The 16,959-nt window shown below is 43.9% G+C and overlaps 1 protein-coding gene and 1 long non-coding RNA gene across 2 annotated transcripts in view; one reads left to right on the top strand and one right to left on the bottom strand.

The window, feature by feature from the left end:
• Nucleotides 1-1,820: 1,820 nt before the first annotated feature.
• LOC108720045 lies at nucleotides 1,821-2,945 on the top strand. Its single transcript, XR_005962344.1, has 2 exons — nucleotides 1,821-1,894; nucleotides 1,992-2,945. It is a non-coding gene; the product is annotated as an uncharacterized LOC108720045 (long non-coding RNA).
• Nucleotides 2,946-4,155: 1,210 nt separating this feature from the next.
• The window catches only part of scap.S (SREBF chaperone S homeolog), a gene marked incomplete at its 5' end in the record, with an annotated part of 50,011 nt that continues 37,207 nt past the window's right edge, over nucleotides 4,156-16,959 (bottom strand). The window contains 10 exon segments of the mRNA NM_001091808.1: nucleotides 4,156-5,501; nucleotides 9,023-9,229; nucleotides 9,337-9,417; nucleotides 10,265-10,431; nucleotides 11,556-11,638; nucleotides 11,775-11,860; nucleotides 13,181-13,602; nucleotides 13,645-13,793; nucleotides 15,046-15,161; nucleotides 15,947-16,148. Coding sequence (NP_001085277.1) covers nucleotides 5,256-5,501; nucleotides 9,023-9,229; nucleotides 9,337-9,417; nucleotides 10,265-10,431; nucleotides 11,556-11,638; nucleotides 11,775-11,860; nucleotides 13,181-13,602; nucleotides 13,645-13,793; nucleotides 15,046-15,161; nucleotides 15,947-16,148 — 1,759 coding nt within the window. The 3' untranslated portion in view covers nucleotides 4,156-5,255.

Raw genomic sequence — 16,959 nt, 5'->3', positions numbered from 1 at the left:
ATATTTCCCAGATATACTCATCGCTAATCGACGCACAACCACTAACTTTTACCTCATATATGACGGCATGGGAGAGAGACTTTAATCTTTCCTGGACTTTAGAAAGTTGGTCTAGAGCACTCACTTCCACCCATAAAATTTCAACTAATATTGTAACTCGAGAAATATCTTATAAAGTGTTATCTAGATGGTATATTACAACACACCGTAAAAGCTTAATGCACACTAATATATCTCCACTATGTTTTAGAGGTTGTGGCACGCTTAGCGATTATAAAGATGCCTGGTGGACCTGTCCGATAGTAACCAACTTCTGGCAAACAATAGTGAACATGGCTTCCTTAATACTAAAGGTCTCCTTGAAATGTTGTCCACAATACAGTTTGTTAAACTATCCTTACCCTGGATTGTCCAAAGAAGCAAATTATCTATTATTACAATTATGGGCCGCTGCTAGATGGGTAATAGCATTAAATTGGATCTCTCCAACACTTTCTATACCACAATATGTTTCCCGACGAGGAAATGTTATATTTGACCTCACTTATTGAGGATAAGAGAGAAGTTCATATGGAACGTTGGCAACCATGGTCTGAATTTAAACAATCTCCTTCGTTCCCCTTATTACTCATTACCTAATTTGAAATTACCCGAGCATATCCCGTATGGCATAACTCACGTATCACCTTTGTTGATACTTGAATAATGAGGACGTACGTATGTATATATATATATATATATATATATATATATATATATATATATATATATATATAATTTTTTAAATTTTTTTTTGTTAGGGGCCGATTCATGAAGCTCGAGTGAAGGATTCGAATAAAAAAAACTTCGAATTTCGAAGTGTTTTTTGGGCTACTTCGACCATCGAATGGGCTACTTCGACCTTCGACTACTACTTCGACTTCGAATCGAACGAAAAATCGTTCGACTATTCGACCATTCGATAGTCGAAGTACTGTCTCTTTAAGAAAAACTTCGACCCCCTACTTCGGCAGCTAAAAGCTACCGAAGTCAATGTTAGCCTATGGGGAAGGTCCCCATAGGCTTGCCTGGGATTTTTTGATCGAAGGATATTCCTTCGATCGGTTGATTAAAATCCTTCGAATCGTTCGATTCGAAGGATTTAATCGTTCGATCGAAGGAATAATCCTTCGATCGTTCGATCGCAGGATTTGCGCTAAATCGTTCGACTTCGATATTTGAAGTCGAACGATTTTAGTTCCTAGTCGAATATCGAGGGTTAATTAACCCTTGATATTCAACCCTTCATACATCTGCCCCTTAATGTTTATTGATTTCTTTGCCTTGGTACAGTTTATCTCTCTTTCTCTCTTTTACTACATTTACCTTCAGATGACTCTCTGTAAACATTACCATGCAAATGTAACTTGTGTGTCACTGTACTCTGTAAAAGAACATGATGATGCATTTTCTGTATAATTGTATCTGATATCTTGCTATGTATCTATTTTTGGAAAATAAAAAAAGAGAGAAGTTAAAATATTAGACCATTTGATAATCGAAGAACTGTCTTTTTAAAAATACTTCGACTTCAATACTTTGCCAAATTAAACCTGCCGAAGTGCTAGGTTAGCCTAGAATTAAAATCATTCGATTCGAACGATTTTACTTTGACCACAGAATAGCAAAATTCTATGAAAAAAGTTTGAATTCGATATTCGAAGTATTTCAATTTGATGGTCGAATTTCGAAGTATATTTTACTTGGAAATTCGACCCTTGATAAATCTGCCCCATAATGTGTATTTGTATTGCCTTATGTGTGATTATTCTCTATATAAATAACAGTAGGGGAGCCTCTGCGGAAGTGACCTCTCTACATGAAACGCGTTAGGCAGAACACTAAGAACTCTAATGTAAGTGCAGATTGTGTCTGTGATAATGAAATTTAATAAAAGTGTCTAAATATATCCCTTTCTCTAACAATTCTTTCTTGTATCATTTATCAATTAGTTTTGTGGCGGCTGCAGGAGTAGGGGATAAACCATGTGACATGTGTGGGTTTTTGGTATAACGTTGAACCCAAGGTATCAATCTTCGGCAGAACAATGAGAATTCTAATGTAAGTGCAGAATATGTCTACGACAAGAAAACGGAAAAGTCTCAAAATACGTGACCTTCCCTGGGTGAAGCCGAGTCATACACGGAGGCAAGAATGGAGGAAAGTCTGACCCTAACGACTACCTGTAGTGAGAAAGAGACCAGAGAAAGCAGGAAAAGCGACGGCTGTAAATGTGCAGAGGAACGGAGCAAGTGATGGAGCTACAGCCCAACACAGGGAGAGATACTTGTGGACGGCTGAACAACTGCTTCAGTGAGTATGTAACAGCGGAGTGCACAGAGCAGTAAATGAGCAATATTATACTATTCTATTACATTCCTTTCTAGCCGTGCAGACTGAGGAGGAGACGTAGTGAAGTGAATACCAGTGGCGGAACTACCGGGGGAGCAGGGGGTGCAGTTGGACCAGGGCCCGCACCCCCTCAGGGCCCCCCGGCAGCTCACGCCCCGCTGATTTCTGGTTAGATAATTGCGTACGGAGGGGGCGGGGCTGCACGTTTCGCACCAGGGCCCGCCCCCTCTAGTTACATTACTGGTGAATACATCATTACTTGTGACTGAGCTGACACCGATCTCCTCTTTGAACTGTAGGATACAAGACATCTCGGGGCTTCTTTAGCGCAGGGTTTTCCAAGTACAAACTTTACAAATGTGCTGAAAGAATATTTTGGGGGAGCGATGTCACCTCTTAATTTTGGTACATTTGTTTCATATACTGACTTTTCTCCAACTTCCACAAGTTCAGTTTTATTCTTTGTTTCTTCAAAAGCCTCAATCCTGAAATGAAAGAATAACAAAAATGTAACTATATAATGTACTATATAAACTATAGTAGTACTTATCTGTTATCTACTGTGTATCCTGTGCTTGAATGGCTGCCCCCATGGCTACACAGCAGCTTGTTTATATAAACTATAGTAGTACTTATCTGTTATCTACTGTGTATCCTGTGCTTGAATGGCTGCCCCTATGATTACACAGCAGCTTGTTTATATAAACTATAGTAGTACTTATCTGTATCTATTGTGTATCCTGTGCTTGAATGGCTGCCCCCATGGCTACACAGCAGCTTGTTTATATAAACTATAGTAGTACTTATCTGTTATCTACTGTGTATCCTGTGCTTGAATGGCTGCCCCCATGGCTACACAGCAGCTTGTTTATATAAACTATAGTAGTACTTATCTGTTATCTACTGTGTATCCTGTGCTTGAATGGCTGCCCCCATGGCTACACAGCAGCTTGTTTATATAAACTATAGTAGTACTGATCTGTTATCTACTGTGTATCCTGTGCTTGAATAGCTGCCCCCATGGCTACACAGCAGCTTGTTTATATAAACTATAGTAGTCTTTCTAAAGCAAACACATAACTTTTACCTGCTTAGCAGCAGCATATTATAATTGCTTAATTTAAGTTTAAAAACATGTTTTTATTTTTTGGTGTTACAGTTTCAATGTATATAAAGCTTATCTTTGTAAGTATATGAAAGCAGGAAGCATTTATTAACATTTAAGCAAACTCACCCCTTAAGTTTTCCACTGTTCATCACTGATCATCATCATCATCATCCTCTATTTGTATTATCACATATTCAGGATCATCTTCTATTTGTATTGTCACATATTCTATTTGTATTGTAATATTGGTGTGTAGGTGCATCTCAGGTCATTTTGCCTGGTCATGTGATTTCATGTGAAAGAGCCAGCACTTTAGGATAATGTACCCCCTACTGTAAATGATAAGGATATTAGAAGTCACTGAGGGGTTGTTCTGTGACCATATAAAGACACAAGGCTGCAGGCTGAGTAATACAGGGAACTCTGAGTATCACTCATGTATTATAAGGGATAATGTACCCCCTACTGTAAATGATAAGGATATTAGAAGTCACTGAGGGGTTGTTCTGTGACCATATAAAGACACAAGGCTGCAGGCTGAGTTATACAGGGAACTCTGAGTATCACTCATGTATTATAAGGGATAATGTACCCCCTACTGTAAATGATAAGGATATTAAACATCAACCCCCTGCACATAAAGACAGACAGAGCAATGGATTATCAGGTAGAATTCTTTTATGTAAGAAAAGAGAAGAGATAAAAAAAAAATCCAAAAAAACAAAACAGACAGAAACCAAGAGCACAAATGTACAATTAACCGTTTCAAGCTCTATAAAGAATAAGATCTACATCAAAATAAATTATAACCTTTACCAAAAATATTATTTCATATAACGTGACACATCCGAGTCAACAGAGCAGGCTGTTTGCTTTCATGTCACGTGACTGACTCTGTTCCACCCAGGGGAAGGAGTGGCCTTAGGCTTAAGCCCCTCCCAGCTGGCACTGTCCCTCCCATAACCAAATGAGTGCCGACAAACTCTATTTACGAGGGCTGATTCTTTCTTTTATTCATCCCATACCATGTGACACAAACATTATATGATGGGGGGGGAACAAATAATTTATATGAGATGTTCCTCGTTGCCTTTATATAGTTGTACCATGTGACACATTCATAAGTGGGTGGAGCCATAAGTTGTACCATGTGACACATTCACTTGTTCCCAATATTGTAGGACATTTACATGGTTGGCCACGCAGAATACCGGGGAGTCCTGCGCGCAGAATATTGGGGTGGGATGGAAACATTGTGTAGTGTTTTTTTATTCCCTAATGGGAATGTGAATGGAGTCAGACACCCTGTGCTCCACCTGCAAGGAAGGGCCCCACTGCCTGTGCTGTAACAACACCCTCTTCACCCTAAACTGCCTGTACAGCTCCTGGCCACACCCATAATGGTATCAATAAAGCATAGGGCCGTCCCACCTAAACTACAACTCCCAGAATCCCCTCAACAGCTGTTCAATCACATTTGACTGGCTTGAGACTGGACAACCCTAATAACAGAATACGTTCCCTCCAGGGCATAGATCATGCCGAAATCCACGGATGACAATGAAGTGCTACTGATCCATTACGAATCTTTTGGTCGTGCGTTTCCCGTGGTACAGTACCAACCCGTCAGGTTGGGGCTGTACCAGGTATACTGTAGAATTCCATTGGAATATATTATAGGCAACTAACAGTAACTGCCCCGCTGCAAGGGCAGGCAAGGGTTAAAGCGTGAGCTGTAGGTCCCAGTCCACAGGTCTCAGTCGAGCTTCTCCAGCACAGAGGGGACGTAGACCAGGCTCAGCTCACTGCCAAAGTCACACACTATAGCCGAATTGTCCAACACTAGAATGTGACGCGCCGGCTGCGAATCCTCACACTTCCCCAGATAAACCGTCTGCAAGAGGTCCCCATAACCAACGTCCCAGAAAGACACACAGCCCAGTCCTCCTGTAACGAGGAGGTTGTCTGAGATGAGCCCCAAGCTGGAACCACAGCCCAAATCCTACAGGGATAAGGGGAGAATGTCATTAGAATTGCACTACAGCTCAAACATGAAAGGAATTGGTCAGTGTAAAAATAAAAACTGGGTAAATAGACAGACTGTGCAAAATAAATAATGTTTCTCATATAGTTAGTTAGGCAAAAAGATGGATTTTTGTCTTACCTGTAAAATCCTTTTCTCTCTTCATCGAAAGGGGGACACAGGCACTGGAGGGGGTTAACTTCACCTTCCGGGAGGAAAGGACACTAAAAACAAGAACTTTGACAGCCCTCCCAGGGGCCAGCCCGCCTATCCCAGCAGGCCAAACCCCCACCAGGAGGCTGTCACACCCCAGAACGTTAAAAGTGTAAAAGATAACTGAGGAAATAACTAGAACTGACCAAGGAAGAACCTTGGGCTAACTTGACGGATGTCCACGCAACAAGGACAAAAGGAGCTAAAAACACAAGGGCTTGGGAGCCCCACCAGGAGGTGATGCTGGATCTAGACAGAACTGTCTAAGGAACCTTCCGCGGCTAAGCTTGAGATCATAAGGGATGGGCGTGCCTGTGTCCCCCTTTCGATGAAGAGAGAAAAGGATTTTACAGGTAAGACAAAAATCCATCTTACTCTCTCATCTCAGGGGGACACAGGCACTGGAGGGACGTTCAAGAGCAGTCCCCAGAAGGGTGGGTAGATCAAGCGGAAGATTGCACAGCAGCGTGCAGTACCTTCCTACCGAAAACAGCCTCAGAGGAGGAGGCAACATGAACCTGGTAGAAGCGGGTGAAGGTATGGATGGAAGACCATGTGGCAGCCTTGCAGATCTGCTCCACAGACGCCCTGTTCCGCCCTGCCCAGGAAGCCGCCAGTGATCTGGTCGAGTGGGCCGTGACCCTCAGAGGAGAAGGTCTACCGGCGATCTGGTAGGTCCGGTGAATCGTGGATCGTATCCATCTGGCAAGGGTGGTCTTGGAAGCTTTCAGACCCTTCCGTGGACCAGTAGGAATGACGAGGAGAGCATCACACCTGCGAAAGGATTCGGATCTGTGAACATAATATTTGAGAGCGCGGACCACATCCAGGGAATGTAGTGCAGTCTCCTTAGAACACTTAGGGTGTGGACAGAAGGATGGAACCACGATGTCCTGGTTGAGGTGGAAGGCCGATACTACCTTTGGCAGGAAGGTGGGTATGGGCCGGAGCACAGCCTTGTCCTGGTGGAAAATTAAGAAAGGCGAACGGCAGGAAAGTGCTGCTAGCTCGGATACTCGTCTGGCCGACGTGATAGCGAGGAGGAACACGGTCTTCCAGGTGAGAAGGACATCCGAGGCCTGAGCGAGGGGCTCGAAAGGAGCACCCTGCAGAGCCGACAGGACTAGGTTGAGGTCCCAACCAGGTACAGGTGCCCGAATGGGAGGGGCGAGATGCGCGACTCCCTGCAGGAAGGTCCGAATAGGAGATTTCAGTGCAATGTTGAGCTGGAAAAGTACGGACAAGGCAGAGATCTGAGACTTGAGGGAGGCAAGGCGAAGGCCTTTGTCGAGGCCCTGCTGCAGAAATCCGAGTATGCGGGCCGTGCTGTAGCGATGCGGGGGAAAAGAGTGAGCGGTACAACAAGTGATGTAAGTCCTCCATGTTCTGTAATAGATACGAGAGGAGGAAGGTTTTCTGGCAGCAATCATGGTCGCTATCACTCGGTCATCAAACCCCTGCCGTTTGAGGACTAAGGTCTCAAGAGCCAGGCCGTCAAATGGAACAGATGAATATTCGGGTGGAATACTGGGCCCTGGCTTAGAAGATCCGGACGATTTGGAAGATGGATGGGCTCCTTCTCTGCGAGATTGACGAGATCTGCAAACCAGGCCCTTCTGGGCCAGTATGGAGCCACTAGCATGGTCCTGACCCCCTCTCGCTTGATCCTCTTCAGTATCCTGGGGAGGAGAGGTAGGGGGGGGAAGACGTTGCGGTCTGGAGAGCCTGTGGCAGACTGGTGATCCGGGAGGAGCGCTGCAAGACTGCGCGCAGCAAGAGGAAAAACGGCGCGAAGAGAAGGAAGTGCGCGCGCATGCGCGATGACGTCACCTGTGAACGGCGCGAAGCCGCAAAAAAGGCCTCTGGAAGGAAACCTGCCGCTCCGCTCCCTGGGTAAGGGAGTAGTGTGGTCGGATGGAGAACCACTACTGGGTTGGGGGTGCGGAAGAGCGGATCCAGCCGCTGGCACCCCAACCAGGAGAACTGAGCCGCAGCTCCTGTCTCAAGGTGCGCAAGGGCTCAGGGGGACAGAGCAGTAGCTCCTGCCCCATCAACAAAATGCCCTGAATCAACCGGGACTGAACCGGAATTCCTGCCCGGGAATTACCTAAAAGGAAAAATAAATAAATAATAATAAAAAATTAAATAAATTAAAAAAAAATCAAAAAGAAAAATCTCCCCTGAGGGGAGAGTGTCCTCCTCCCATGAGGACACTAAAAAAACTGGGGTGTGACAGCCTCCTGGTGGGGGTGTGGCCTGCTGGGATAGGCGGGCTGGCCCCTGGGAGGGCTGTCAAAGTTCTTGTTTTTAGTGTCCTTTCCTCCCGGAAGGTGAAGTTAACCCCCTCCAGTGCCTGTGTCCCCCTGAGATGAGAGAGTAATGTAATGTATAAAGGCTGGAGTGACTGGATGTGTAACATAATAGCCAGAACACTACTTCCTGCTTTTCAGCTCTCTTGCTTTCCACTGATTGGTTACCAGGCAGTAACCAATCAGTGACTTAAAGGAGAACTGAAGCTTAACTAAAGAAGTAGGTAGAAATGTTGTACATGATGTTTTGTGCTTCTGTACCAGCCCAAGGCAACCACAGCCCTTTAGCAGTAAAGATCTGTGTCTCCAAAGATGCCCCAGTAGCTCCCCATCTTCTTTTCTGCTGATTCACTGATTCACATGCTCTGTGCTGCTGTCACTTACTGAGCTTAGGGAGCCACTCACAATATACAGTACACATAGAATAGAAATGTCACAATATAAGGCTGATTAGTAATTAATACACATAATTACTACATGGCAGCACAGAAACCAGTGCAATTAGCATCAGAATTGAATAATCAGCAATCCCGTAGCATCAGCTTATATTACAGCCAGGGAAGCTCATTTTCTGCTGGATAATTAGTGACGAGCCCTAAGCTTAGCTTCTCAACAGCCAATCAGAGCCCACTGAGCATGTGAGTGACACTTTCCAAGATGGTGACCCCCTGTGACAAGTTTGAAGTCCTGGATCATTGCTGCTATTGACAAGCTCAAACTTTAGCCTCGTGCAATAAGTTCACTATATAAAATATGGCATCTTTAGCCATATCCATTTTTAGGGTTTAGTTGTCCTTTAAGGGGGAGGGCACATGGGACATAACTGTTGCTTTTGAATCTGAGCTGAATACTGAGAATCAATTACAAACTCACAGTTATGTCCCATGTGGCCCCCCTTATAGTCACTGACTAACTCAGAGTTAGAGAGCACGGCTAGCTCCACACACAAATGATACCTGTAAGCGATGAGGAGCTTACCTGCTGGATGGAGTAGAGTTTAATCGCTGTGCTCCTGTCCCATATGCTGATGACATCATCCAGCCCACTGCTGATTACACAGGAAGCAGTGCAAAGCAAAGACGTGACATCACCACGGTGCCCGAACATGTGACTGACCCGGCTTCCTGTCAATACATCCCACAGGCAGATTGCTCCATCCTGCCCCCCGCTGGCCAGAACCATCGTCTGCAGATGGAAAATTAATACAGAATTGAAATTATTTATTTTTTTATTTTTACCATTTTCACTGCAATCGTTTCCCTGGCAAAACAATGTGACCCAGTGCAACTTACCTCATCGATATAAATGGCCGTGATTCCACCCGAGTGTCCCTGAAGAGTGAAGAGGCAACAGGCATCCTCCAGGCGGTATATCTGCACACAACACAAACCCAAAGTCACCTTTACTAAACCTGTTCAGCCGCTAAACTGCTGGTGCTCTAATGGGTAAAGGGTAACTGATGCTAGCTGATGTTTTTCTGCTTAGAAAAGATGTGAGAAAGGTTTCTAATTGTTTTCCTAAGCAGAAGAACATCAGCCTCTTTCTTTCTCCTGACAACTTCCTTGACTACTTGCTGGTCAGACTGGTGGGAAACTGACCAGCAGGTGGCGCTGTTGTAACACAATTCATTCATATTAACAGCACATGTATCCCTTAATATCTTGGAATTAAAAATAAATTAATAATGAATGTAAATGACAAAAGTGCTTAGAATAACCCACTCATCAATTTTACATTCACTTATTTTAAAATGTACTTATCCTTTAAGGCAATGCTGATGTATGAGGCCTACACAAAGCAATTGCAGGGAGTTCTGACCCAGTTGCAGTTAGTCCCATATAGAAAATTACTGCACCTCCTCTCCTTTGCGATGGTTCTCCCTAGACGGTCGGCACACGTCAGTCACACAGAAGTAGAATATTGGAAGACAGTCGCACAAATACCATATTTGTTGCCGGTGGGGAGCTTACCCCTTTTATTGTGCATTAACGTTTAGGGGGGGGGTCACCCTCTCTTCATCAGAATACCTGAATCCCGATGGAGGGTGAACCCCCCCCCCAAAACGTTAATGCACAATAAAAGGGTAAGCTCCCCACCGGCAACAAATATGGTGCCTGTGTGACTCTCTTCCAATACTCAGTTGCAGTTAGTACCACTGCCCTGTACTGAGTGCCCAACACATTGTCACTGGCAGGGTATTACAATTGCTTCTGCACTCACTCTCACTGTGTGGTCCTGGCTCCCTGTCACTAGCCGGCCTGCTGCTGCTTTCAGGGCAGTGATTGGCTTCCGGTGGGCACAGGCCACTGTATGGGTCCGCTGGCAGCCAATGACATCATCAGTACTGTACAGTGGGGAGCTGGGGACATTGCTTCTGTTTGCGGCACCTATAGGATACAAAAGACCACGTTACATGAACTGACTGAACACAAAGCCCCTAACGTCTTACACGGATTGCCTTAAAGGGCATGTAAAGGCAAAAAATAAAATGCCATTTTTACTTTCTTTAATGAAAAAGAAACCTATCTCCAATATACTTTAATTAAAAAATGTGTACCGTTTTTATAAGAAATCTGACTGTATGCAGTGAAATTCTCCCTTCATTTACTGCTGTGGATAGGAATTGTCAGACGGTCCCTAACTGCTCTGCAGGGAAACAATCATACTTATGAACAGCAGGGGGAGCCCCCGCCTTACTTCCCAGCCATGCAGAACTCAAGCAGCTTTGTTTATGACGATCCCTAAGCAGCCCAGATCACACTGAGCATGTGCACAGTCTTAGTCTTGCAAAGATGTTTAACAAAGTTACAAGATGGTGACCCCCTGTGGCCAACTTTGAAAGCATAAATCATTTGTTTGATTAGACTTCTGGTGCAGTAAAGTCATGTTTATATTTAGTATACAAAATACAGCATTTCTAGCCTTATTCTATTTTAGACTTTACTTCCCCTTTAAGGTGGCCATAGATGCAAAGATCCGCTTGTTTGGCCACATCGCCAAACGAGCGGATCTTTCCCCGATATGCCATTAACAAACATGGCTATATCGGGGGTAATCTTATCCGATTATGATGTGCCGTGGGCTCCGGCGGGATCGGTCGGGTCAAAATTAAACCTGACCAATCGACCGATCTCCGCCGGACGAAAGATGTCGGCACACGCCACACACGATCCGAAAATCGTACGAATCCTCGATTCGTACGATCGGATCTGTGTGTCTATGGCCACCTTTAGTCATCAATGCAATGCCTTATCAATCAGGAGCAGCCTCTATCCCACACTGAATCATGGGAAAGAGAGTGTCCAGAAACAGCAAGTACGGAGGATAAAAAGTTTGTATAAAAGTAAACACAGGGGGTGGATTTACTTGCTTAGTAATTCTGGAAGACCTTTTCCATATCCCTCATCAAGCTAGAATTACAATATTAGAGTTTGTTTATAGGCAGGACAAAGCACATTATTTTGGTAGGAAGACACACACACACACACACACATATATATATATTTCTTACCTCTAAATTGCAGCTGGTTGGTGGATTTTTGGGAATCTAGACAATAAAAATCCATGGAGCCATTGAGCCTCGCTACCACAACCCTTAGAAAAACAAAAAAAGTACAAAAATGGCAGCTCTCTCCTGTGAAGAATTATCCCAAAGTAAAATGGACATACCCTATGCACCGGGCCCAAACGCACATGTAACTCCTATGACTTTATTTCATTTATTTCTCACCTGTGATTGAGGAACACCAGAGATGTGATGCCACTCTGCCCATCGCAGTTACTGCAGCGGAGACTTCCTTCAATGGCGTCCCAGACCTACGGAGATGTGAGGGGTGGTTCACCTTTAAGTTAAAGGGATCCTGTCATCGGAAAACATGTTTTTTTTTCAAAACACATCAGTTAACAGTGCTACTCCAGCAGAATTCTGCACTGAAATCCATTTCTCAAAAGAGCAAACAGATTTTTTTATATTTAATTTTCAAATCTGACATGGGGCTAGACATTTTGTCAATTTCCCAGCTGCCCCTGGTCATGTGACTTGTGCCTGCACTTTAGGAGAGAAATGCTTTCTGGCAGGCTGCTGTTTTTCCTTCTCAATGTAACTGAATGTGTCTCAGTGAGACCTGGATTTTACTATTGAGTGTTGTTCTTAGATCTACCAGGCAGCTGTTATCTTGTGTTAGGGAGCTGTTATCTGGTTACCTTCCCATTGTTCTGTTGTTTGGCTGCTGGGGGGAAAGGGAGGGGGTGATATCACTCCAACTTGCAGTACAGCAGTAAAGAGTGACTGAAGTTTATCAGAGCACAAGTCACATGACTTGGGGCAGCTGGGAAATTGACAATATGTTTAGCCCCATGTCAGATTTCAAAATTGAATATAAAAAAAATCTGTTTGCTCTTTTGAGAAATGGATTTCAGTGCAGAATTCTGCTGGAGCAGCACTATTAACTGATTCATTTTGAATTTTTTTTTTCCCATGACAGTATCCCTTTAACTTTTAGTTTGTTATAGAATGGGCAGTTCTAACCATTGGTCTTAATTTTTTTATTTTTTATAGTTCTTGAATTATTTGCCTACTTCTTCTAACTCTTCCCAGCTTTCAAATGGGGGTCACTGACCCCAACTAAAAAACAAATGCTCTCTAAGGCAACGCATTTATTGTTATTGCTACTTTTTATTACTCATTTTTATTTTCAGTCCCTCTCCTATTCATGTTCCAGTCTATTATTCCAATCAATGCATGGTTGCTAGGGGGATTTGGATCCTAGCAACCAGATTGCCGAAATCGCAAACTGGAGAGCTGTTGGATAAAAATCTAAATAAGTCAAAAACCACAAATGATAAAAAATGAAAACCAATTGCAAATTGTCTCAGAATATCACTCTCTAAATCAAACTAAAAGTTAATTTAAAAATGCAACGGTACAGGGGAGAAGAGCGTGGCGCTGGAATAAGAGGCAGGGACTGGGTTTGGGGACAGTATGAATCACAATATTCTACATTTAAAAGCACACGGACTATGATTTAATAGACAATGATATACTGTAATGTTGCAGCTATAGTGTGCTTAGTACAGTGGAGTGACTATATATAAATAAATATATATGTACTGCCACAGGATAGGTCTGGTACTTACTTCTAAGTTACCATTACTCCTCCCAACTACTATCAAGTTTCCCTGAAGGCCTAGGCTCCAAACTGAGCTCTCAAAAGAATCAGTCCAGCTTGGGGCGGGTGAGGAGGACCCATTACAATAACCAGTAGTCTCTTCTGTGGAGCTTTTCCTTCGGGCACAACTGCCATCCACGCAGCCCGCGGGCGTTTGGCTCCGCCTCCCTGATGACAGTTGGCACTGTCCGTAAGGGGCTGGAGGGAGGACAAGAGGGAAGCTGCCAAAGCTGGAGACTTCATGCTCCTCATACACCTTCTGTACCAGGCTGCTAAAGTCATAACCTATGGGAGGAGATTCCTGTTTGATGCAGTTCAGCCGCTGCCTGGCCCCAGACTCCTCGTTCGCAGGTTGCTCAGAGAAGTTAGTATCAATCAGACTGGTTAAATCTGGCTGGTCAGAGAAGTTAGTATCAATCAGACTGGTTAAATCTGGTTGGTCAGAGAAGAGAGGAGGGTGCAGTGTTCTTCTCTTTAGCTGGTAACCATTTTCCAGAGACTCCTCAGGGTTGTACTTGCACTCGGGGGTCGGCTCCCAGTTATCCTGATACTCAAACACCCCACTGCTCTCCCTGCGCAAACTGAAGCAAAGACAGGACTTGATTGGTGAGAGAAAGAGGAGTAATAAATCAAATATCAAACTCTAATTTGCACTTTTCATATTCCGGCTTTAAAGTCACATGATTGAAGTCACAATTGGCTGTCACTGCTCTTCATATTACACACTGATAAGTACCACTATATGTGTCAACCAGGGGGCTTGTCATTGCAACACATAACAGCCCATCGTTCCATATATAATAAATGAATTCCTATGACAGTGCCAGACACAAACAGTACAGTCTATTGCTCACCTAACAGTCTATTGCTGGACTAACAATCTATTGCTCGCCTAAAAGTCTAGTGCTCGCCTAACAGTCTATTGCTCGCCTAACAGTCTAGTGCTCGCCTAACAGTCTAGTGCTCGCCTAACAGTCTAGTGCTCGCCTAACAGTCTAGTGCTCGCCTAACAGTCTATTGCTCACCTAACAGTCTATTGCTCACCTACTATTGCTCGCCTAACAGTTTAGTGCTCGCCTAACAGTCTAGTGCTTGCCTAACAGTCTATTGCTCACCTAACAGTCTATTGCTCACCTAACAGTCTATTGCTCACCTACTATTGCTCGCCTAACAGTCTAGTGCTCGCCTAACAGTCTAGTGCTCGCCTAACAGTCTAGTGCTCGCCTAACAGTCTAGTGCTCGCCTAACAGTCTAGTGCTCGCCTAACAGTCTAGTGCTCGCCTAACAGTCTAGTGCTCGCCTAACAGTCTAGTGCTCGCCTAACAGTCTAGTGCTCGCCTAACAGTCTAGTGCTCGCCTAACAGTCTAGTGTTCGCCTAACAGTCTAGTGCTCGCCTAACAGTCTAGTGCTCGCCTAACAGTCTAGTGCTCGCCTAACAGTCTAGTGCTCGCCTAACAGTCTAGTGCTCGCCTAACAGTCTAGTGCTCGCCTAACAGTCCTAGTGCCCGCCTAACAGTCTAGTGCTCGCCTAACAGTCTAGTGCTCGCCTAACAGTCTAGTGCTCGCCTAACAGTCTAGTGCTCGCCTAACAGTCTAGTGCTCGCCTAAGAGTCTAGTGCTCGCCTAACAGTCTAGTGCTCGCCTAACAGTCTAGTGCTCGCCTAACAGTCTAGTGCTCGCCTAACAGTCTAGTGCTCGCCTAACAGTCTAGTGCTCGCCTAACAGTCTAGTGCTCACCTAACAGTCTAGTGCTCACCTAACAGTCTATTGCTCACCTAACAGTCTATTGCTCACCTAACAGTCTATTGCTCACCTAACAGTCTATTGCTCACCTGGGTTTGGGTATGATTGTTAGACAGTCTCCACTTTGAGCGTCCCACACGCGGATCTGTCCAGCCAAGCAGCAGCTCACCAGCAGCATCTTATCACTGGCCAGACACTCAATGTCCTGCAGGGAACAGAGAATCAGCAGAGAAGTAGGAATAAAACCACTGCTAGTAACTACACCGTGTAGTCAATATTCAAGCACCACTCGGCCAAGCAAGTGTAGGCACTCATAAGTAGTGGTACCTCAAACACTGTACATTGCAACACTCATTACCCTCCTATATATGTCTGTAAAATAAACACTTAGAGCAGGAGTGCCCATACTTTACTATTGTGAGATCTACTTTTGGCATTGCTAGCATTCTGTTCCATGGAAAATATTACTTAACTATTGTTGTTATATTTAAACCTCTATCTCTTATTTAACCTTAATGTAATAAATGAATATCTGAATGAAAAGCATGAAACAGGAGGGGAGTTGTTTTCTGACTTGAGATCTACTGATCCCCAGCTAAAAGTCTACTGGTAGATCCCGGTCTATCTTTTGGACACCCCTGACTTGTGTAAACTCTTAGCACTTGAATCTTTAACATAATTGCGGCAAGGCCTCTCTCGTACTGACATTCAGATTCAGTCTTACGCCACTTTGTGGTTATCAATAAGGGAAGAGAGATACAAGGAAAGCCCGAGCTGCTGTTCTGCTTAATCATTTCATGGCCACAAGCGAGGGCATTATTAGGGGGTACAGGGGGAGACCAGTCAGGGGCCCTGTGGCAGAGGGGTCTGGGAAAACCAAGGGCCATGCATATACAAGGATTTTTATTTTTTAAAACTGGGGGGCCACATACTATTCTTTGGGTTGAAATGACACAGATACACTGAGATTGTGAAACTAGAGGCACATACCATATGGTGCCCTCTCAGCACAAGGGGCACAATCTCAGTCTCAGGAGGAGAATAACCGTAGTCGTCACATGGCAGATCCCCCTTTTTCCTGCGGCCGTGGGACACTCCATTCTGTCCGTAATTCTTAGGGCACAGGAGCCGATAAAGAAGGAAGAAAAACAGGACCAGGAAAATTCCAGAGGCCAGACCTAATGCAGCGACCCTACGGAGACAATGCGAGAGATACGTCAGATCTGAACACTCCTACACCGTGTAATGCAGCAAATACAAAAAAAGCGGATTAAAAGAGTGGTCACCATTTTGTGCCACCATTTTGGAACCAGTGAGTAAGTAATAATGCAGAGGGCTGCTTTCACTCATGTCTCTAATGTTTGCAGTAATGCTGTATTCCAAGGACTTAAAGGGGTTGTTCACCTTTGAGTTAACTGTTAGTATGATGTAGAGAGGGATATTCTGAGATGATTTGCATTTGGTTTTAATTTTTTATTATTTGTGGTTATTGAGTTATTTAGCTTTTTATTGAGCAGCTCTCCAGTTTGCAATTTGAGCAATCCAGTTGCTAACGTCTAAATTATGCTAGCAACCATGCATTGATTTGAATAAGAGACTACAATGTGAATAGGAGAGGCCTGAATAGAAAGATGAGTAATAAAAAGGTAGCAATAACAATAAATATGTAGCTTTACAGAGTATTTGTTTTTTAGATATGGTCAGTGACCCCCATTAGAAAGAGTCAGAAGAAGGCAAAGAATTAAAAATAACTATTAAAAAATAATGAAGACCATTTGAAAAGTTGCTTAGACAAAGCCATTCTATAACATACTAAAAGTTAACTTAAAGGGATTCTGTCATGATTTTTATGGTGTAGTTTTTATTTCTAAATGACACTGTTTACATTGCAAATAATTCACTGTACAATATAAAATGTCATTCCTGAACCAGCAAGTGTATTTAGTTGTAATATTGGTGTGTAGGTGCATCTCAGCTCATTTTGCCTGGTCATGTGATTTCAG

The sequence above is a fragment of the Xenopus laevis genome, chromosome 6S (assembly GCF_017654675.1).
Source record: "Xenopus laevis strain J_2021 chromosome 6S, Xenopus_laevis_v10.1, whole genome shotgun sequence".
NCBI classification, from domain to species: domain Eukaryota; kingdom Metazoa; phylum Chordata; class Amphibia; order Anura; family Pipidae; genus Xenopus; species Xenopus laevis.
This window is presented reverse-complemented; position numbering and strand designations above follow the sequence as displayed.